This window comes from Enhydra lutris, unplaced genomic scaffold (genome assembly GCF_002288905.1).
Source record: "Enhydra lutris kenyoni isolate GAN:26980312 unplaced genomic scaffold, ASM228890v2 scaffoldscaffold56, whole genome shotgun sequence".
NCBI classification, from domain to species: domain Eukaryota; kingdom Metazoa; phylum Chordata; class Mammalia; order Carnivora; family Mustelidae; genus Enhydra; species Enhydra lutris.
Window position 1 is genome coordinate 8,506,277 of NW_019154140.1, and position 6,800 is coordinate 8,513,076.

Below are 6,800 nucleotides of genomic sequence, written 5' to 3' on the forward strand. Positions count from 1 at the left end.
GGAGGGCCGGACCGCCCCGCGCGGCCCAGCCCGGCCACCCGCCTTTGTCACCGCCCGGCAGGGAGCTGAGTGGCGCGGTCCTCGGAGAATCGCATCATTCCAGCCCCGCCGTGGGGTGAGGCCCGGTCAGGATGCCCGGGTCGCTGGAGGAAAAGGAGGAGCTGGACCCAGAGCCCGAAGAGAAGAAAAGGGAAAGACAAGGGACGGAGATAGAGAGCGAGCGGAGGTAGGCGCTCGGAGCACTTTTAGGACGGCCGAGGCCGGACCCCGCGAAGTCTCCCAGGCAGTCCGGGACCAGCAGAGCGGAGCAGAGCGCGGGAACCGTCCGGGGCGCACCATGCGCGGGTCCCCGGCCACCCGGCCGGTCTACACGGCGGCCGCCTGGGTCACGTGGCCCGGGCGCGTCCGCTGCTGCCCTGGCGTGGGGGCGGGCTGCGGGCCGGGGGCGCGCGGTGCCCGGGGCCGCGGCGAGCCGGTGGCGGCAGCCAGGTTCCCTCTCTGCGCGCTGCGCTGCGCCCCGGACGCGGGAGCCGCCCACTGCCTCCCCGCGCTCGCCCCCCCGCCGGGCTGCCGGCCTCTATATAGCGCACCCCTGCACTGCCGGCGCCAGGCCGCTAGCCACTCAGCGGGAGCCGCAGAGCGCGCGGCGCCCGGGAGCCAGCCCCCCGCCCCCTGTGCCGCCGCCCCGACGGGCGCCCAGCGCCGTGGCCGGCGCCGCCGGGCCGCCGCGGCCACCATGAAGAAGGAGGTGTGCTCCGTGGCCTTCCTCAAGGCAGTGTTCGCCGAGTTCCTGGCCACCCTCATCTTCGTCTTCTTTGGCCTCGGCTCGGCCCTCAAGTGGCCGTCGGCGCTGCCCAGCATCCTCCAGATCTCACTGGCCTTTGGCCTGGCCATAGGTACCCTGGCCCAGGCCCTGGGGCCAGTGAGCGGCGGCCACATCAACCCCGCCATCACGCTGGCCCTCCTGGTGGGCAACCAGATCTCCCTGCTCCGGGCCGTCTTCTACGTGGTGGCCCAGCTGGTGGGCGCCATCGCCGGGGCGGGCATCCTCTATGGGCTGGCACCACTTAATGCCCGAGGCAATCTGGCCATCAACGCGGTGAGTGCCTACGGGGCTGGGGTAGGGTAATGACCTTGAAGTGGGCTCCCCAACCAGGCCCGGACCCCATTTCAAAGATGGGTGCCACAGAATGGGTGCCTGAAACTTCTGGCTTTCTCCTGTCTCAACCCTGAGTTTTGTCTTCCTCTTGGGACTTTCCCTGCTCCTGTCTGCTCCTCACTGGAGTGGTTTCATAGAACCATCAAAGACAGGTTAAAATCCTGGCTTTGGGTGACCCTTGCTCCTCTGGGTCTCATTTTTCTCCACCATTCCATGGGGAGTGGGGGGGTGGTCATAACCTACCACAGCAGGTGTCATGGGGGTGACATTTAGAAACCATGCGTGTGAACCCCTTACCATGGTGCCAGTGTGTAGGGTCTGTTGAATATTGGTTTCTGCTCCCAGTTCCCCGCTCTCACCACCCTGCCACAGTCCCAGATTCGGTCCCCATGTCCCATGCAAACTGGGTTCATTAATCAAACACAGAGGAGGATTTTCTCGGCCATTGTCAAGCCGTGAGTCAGCCCCACTGGAGAGACGGGTTTGAGGTTGGCACTGGCAGCGGGTCAGACACGGGCGGGAGGCAGGCTCGGGGTGCAGCAGGCAAACTGGGCAGCTGCCCACAGGAGGGAGGGTAAATGCCAGCTTGTGGGGGTAGGGAACTGGGCAGAACCGTTGACAGGACCTTGTTCAGGAAAAGCTCCCTTGCACTCAGCTCCTTGGCCACGGGCCTGTACTCCAAGCTTCGCACACACGCTCAGGTAGGTCATTTCAGCGAATGACCTTCCTGACGTGTGCAAGGCTTGGCTCTCAGGTACAGTGGCTCCAGGTGTCGTTGGAGGCCCAAAGCCCCATTCCCCAAGCGCCGGGCCATAGAGCTGGAAGGCAGGGGTTCTAACCCACCCTCCCCTTGCAGCTCAACAACAACACAACCCAGGGCCAGGCTTTGGTAGTGGAGCTGATTCTGACCTTCCAGCTGGCACTCTGCATTTTCTCTTCCACCGACTCCCGCCGCACCAGTCCTGTGGGCTCTCCGGCCCTGTCCATTGGCCTTTCCGTCACACTGGGCCACCTTGTGGGGGTGAGCAATGCTGCCACTTGGCTGGAGTTGTGGGGAGCCCCTCAGGCCAAATAATGGGGCCCTAGATCAGCACCCTTCTGAACCAGGAAACCCAGCAGTTAAGGCCTGGAGGGGGGTTGCTGTACTCTGTCCCAGGCTGGCTCCCCCCAGCTCTTCTCTAGCCTGAGGGAATATGCCAGGAAGTGGGAGTTGGGGTGAAAATGGAGATCCAGCCTGAGCACAGGACTTGAGAAGAAAGAAGGGGGCACGGCCCCCATGGAGGGAGAGGTGACCAGCCTAGAAATAGAGAGACTTGATCAGAGACTTGGCTGAGTCCCTAAACTTCTGGGTGATGCTGGGAAAGACCGGGCCTTTAGGAGTTGGACAAGCGTGTTGCCCTCCTTGCCACCTGCCTCTCTCTGTCCAGATCTACTTCACTGGCTGCTCCATGAACCCAGCCCGCTCTTTCGGCCCTGCAGTGGTTATGAATCGCTTCAGCTCTACTCACTGGGTGAGTCTCAGCCCTAGCCTGGCTCCCTGGCAATGAGGGCCTGGAAACCCGGCCAAGAGCCCCTGGACTCTCTGGAGGCTGTGGGCACAGCCCTTGGGGTGGCCCTGGGAGGAGTGGCTGGAGAGAGAAAGCGATATAGAAAGGGACGGAACGCAGCCAGAACGAGGACAAGGGTAGCTGAGCGGCAGAGGACCCTGGTTCAAGCCTGGGCTGGGGTGTATCTGTACCGCTAGGGAAGGGAAGGAGATCTGTTCCTCTGTGTAGATCTCTGACGACTTGGTGTCTGTCCTTCTGGGGTATGATGGGGTCACACCATGTCTGTGTGTCTGTCCTCTCTGATTTTTTTTTTTTATCTGTTCCCGTTGAGGGGGCTGAGAGTCTTCCTTCCTGTGGGCCTGTCCCCCTGGACAGTCTATCTGTTGCCTCCTCATGTTCTCTCTCTCCAGGGTCTCTTTCATTTCCTGTGTGGGAGGGAGAGGAGTTCTGTTTTCTCTCCGAGAATCTACATGCCTTTTTCCTTCGAAGGGTCATTTGTGCCTCTTTAGGGTGAGGCTGGGGGCCCTGTCCTTCTGGGTATCTCTCTCCTTTGAAGATCTGAGTGTCTGTAGGTCTCCCTGTCATTGAGGAATGGAGTGTCAGTATACCTGTTCCTTAGGCAGGAGGGAATCTTTCCTTGTGGAGGTCCAGAAGTCTGTTTGTCCACCTCCCCTGAGGGTTCATAGTTCTGTCCTCTGGAGGGGAGGCTGTCGGTCTCTGAGGCCTGAGACTCAGCCGCCTGATGCTGCCATGTCCCCACCAGGTGTTCTGGGTAGGTCCCATCGTGGGGGCCATCCTGGCTGCCATCCTCTACTTCTACCTGCTCTTCCCCAACTCCCTGAGCCTGAGTGAACGCGTGGCCGTCATCAAGGGCACATACGAGCCTGAGGAGGACTGGGAAGAGCAACGAGAGGAGCGAAAGAAGACCATGGAGCTGACTGCCCGCTGACCAGTGTCAGGAAGGGGTCAGTCCCCTAGCCCCTGAACCACAGGGGCAAAATATATACATATATGACAGCAAAGCTTCCTTCCCCTACAGCTGGGTCCTCTGGGCTAGGGAGGAGGTGCTGGCTTCCCCAGCTTCACAATAAGGGATGGGAGCAGGAACCCATGATGGGACTCTTGGGTGGGGGCCAGGGGTTGGTGTCTGATGGGGAGGGGAGGTCTGTCTGGGACAGGGCAGCCTGCTGCCATGAGGTCGGACCTCAGAGACTGTGAAAGTAGCACCAAGCTTACAGGCTGCATGGGGGCCAAGCTAGGAAGGGGTGGCCAGCAGTCTTTATGCCCCTATCTTCCCCCACCACCCCCACCTTAAGAGCCAGAGGCGTCCCAGTCCCTTGGACCGCAGAGGCTGCCCCTCCCCAGATTGCCTTAGGAGGGAGACAGACTGATTCATTAAATGCTGCCTTATTTATTTCCACTCAAGGATGCACAGGGTAGGGCTGCTGGTGTTTGGGGCAGGAGCATACCAATAAACCACTGACATTCATGTTCTGCCTCATCTCTCCCCAGAGCGTCTCCTTGAGGCACTCTGGCTGATTACCTCTGTCCCTCTGGACAGTCTGTCTCCTCTTTGTCATCCCTTATGCTCTCCACAGTCTGCATAGTTCTCCGTGGCAAGACAGGGAAGCTGAGGCCAGGGGAGGCTTAGAGAGGCAGAGAGAAGAGGTAAGGAAGAGAGAGAGGGAGAGAAGGAGACTGAAACACAGAAACGGAGCTAGAGGTCAGGAGGGGACCGTGGGAGTAGAGGAGGGGTCCTCACCAACTCACCCACCTGCTCATCCCCCCACCTCAGCTATGTAAGTCTGCCACTTGAGGAGGGCCTGGCCTCAGTGCTAGGGAGTACCAGGCAGGGTGGAGGAGGACTGAACCCACTGGCAGCCCCTTGAGTGCCAAGGGGGTGACCAGCCAGCTCTGTCATCGGGAAGGAGACACAGCCCTGGACTGCCCTCTCTGCACCCCACTAGTCCGAAAAGATGCCATGTTGGGAGCCTGGGGTTGGAGGGAGAAACCCCCTGCCTCACTCCCCAACATACCAGGAGCCACAGCCAGCCCTGCCTTTTTCTGGTTCTCCTCACTCCTGCCTCTGCCAGCCTCTGTTCCCACTGTTTTCCCCTCTGGGCCTGTGGCTCTGCTCTGCTCTGCCCCTGTCCCCTTGTCACTGGCACTCCTTAGGAAGCCTCCTTAAACTCTCTGAGCCTCCATCTCTCAAGCTAGGAAACAAGGATTAAAAAGGCTTCCCTCACAGGGTTGCTGTGGGAATGATTTAAGATGAAGGGAGTGAGATACCTGGGACCAGTCTGCTCTTTAGGGAAAATGGTGGACGTGGCACAGAAAAGCAGCTCAGAACACAGCCCTGCATCATAGTTAAGGTCTAGCTTGGAGCTCAAATCCTACTTTGCAACTTTGGGTAACACAGGTTCTCTGAGTTGTGGTTTTTGGTTTTCGTTTTTGCAAGATGTTTTATTTATTTATTTATTTGAGAGACAGTGAGACCACGTGAGCAAGAGCAGGGGGGGGGGGGGGGGGCAGAGGGAGAAGCAGACTCCCTCCTGAGCAGAGAGCTTTCATCTATAAAATGGGGATACTTGTACCCACCTCGTGGGTTGCTGTGAACATAAAGGAAGACAGAGGACGGACGGAAGATGCTTGCGTAAACAGGGCCAGGCACCTCCGTGAATGCTCAGTAAACTAGTGTGACAAGAACTCAGCAGGTACATATTGGGGACCCCAGCCACTCTCCACTTCTGGGCCCCTGCTCTCCTGAGAGTGAACCTGAGTTCCTGCTTCTCCGGGATGGGAACCTCTCCCATGGTCTTACAGTTTTGCCTCCGAAGAGGAGGGGCCAGTAGCATCAGGAGAGGGACTGAGATGGGGTGGAAGAAGCCAGAGACCCTGTCTGGCCAGCCTCAGTCCCAGGGAGGGAGGGTGAGGAGAGCCAGACTTCCTAGCCCTCCTTCAACTTGAGCATAGTATCTGTGAATGGGAGCTGCAGCCGCCCCTGCCCTGCCCTGCCCTGCCCTGCCCTGCCCACCTCATTGACTGACAGTTAACAACACATGGTTGTGTGTGTGTGTGTGTGTGTGTGTGTGTGTGTGTGAGAGAGAGAGAGAGAGAGAGAGAGAGAGAGAGAGAACTCAGGCCCCCCTTAAAGGAGTAGTCCCTCACCTGCCTCATCCACCCCATCCCAAACCTTGAGCCGGGCAACGCAAATACCAGCTCCGACCAGCAGGGGGGGACCTCGTCCACCGAATCCGCCGCTGCTGGTCTTCCTAACACAAATCCTGGGTCTGGGCCCGAGCCGCGTGGGGGTACGGGGAGTCTCTCAGGTCTGGGTCCCCTAAGCCACCAGGAAGCAGCTACCCCGAGTCCACTATCCGGGAAGGGGTGCAGAAGAGAGAGGATCCCCCTGTCATCCCCCACAGGCCTCAGGTACAGGCACAGACCTGACTGGGAGGCTGGCCTCTCCCTCCAGCCCAGCGACCTGCCTTCCTTTTTTGATGGGTCCGAAGGGGAGCATAAGGTGGTGAACGGTGGGTCTACGGGAGATAGACCCTCCAGGGATGGGTGGGGCACCCCGCTCGAGGGAGTTCCAGGCCTGACCTGGCCAGAGGGTGCGGGTCCCCACAGGGCTTTGGGCCCACAAGATGCAGCAGCAGGCTGTTGGGCCAGCAGGGGGCGCTGTGTTCCTTGGTGGGTGAACTTCCCAGGCGGCTGGGTCCGGAGCCCAAAGGGGCCTGTGCACACGTGAACACGCGCACAGTCGTAGCCCGCCACATCTACAATGACCTTCAGTTGTACTCCAGGGGCTGTGTCTACTCGGTGTAGATGGCTCACGCGGTGTATGTGCGTGTGTGTGTGTGTGTGTGTGTGTGTGTGTGTGTGTGTGTAAGAGCCACATCAACCCTCCCCCATTCTCTCACAGGGCCAAGGGGCTGCTGGGGACCAGACCCAGGAACCTGGCCCTGTGTGTTCTCAGAGAGGTATGCGTGTCACGCCCAAGGACACACATGCTCAGTCACCCCTGAGCCTCTGCTCCTCCTGGAAAAGGAATCCAGGAAAAGCCTTGACTCTCCTATGGGAGGTTTCCTACT

The 6,800-nt window shown here is 59.8% G+C and overlaps 1 protein-coding gene across 1 annotated transcript; it reads left to right on the forward strand.

Annotated features, from left to right (window-relative positions):
- Positions 1–645: 645 nt before the first annotated feature.
- LOC111157901 (aquaporin 5) lies at positions 646–4,195 on the forward strand. Its single transcript, XM_022519623.1, has 4 exons — positions 646–1,099; positions 2,016–2,180; positions 2,587–2,670; positions 3,470–4,195. The coding sequence occupies exons 1-4, from the start codon at positions 737–739 to the stop codon at positions 3,653–3,655; spliced, it is 798 nt and encodes a 265-aa protein (XP_022375331.1). The 5' UTR covers positions 646–736; the 3' UTR covers positions 3,656–4,195.
- The last annotated feature ends 2,605 nt before the right edge of the window (positions 4,196–6,800 follow it).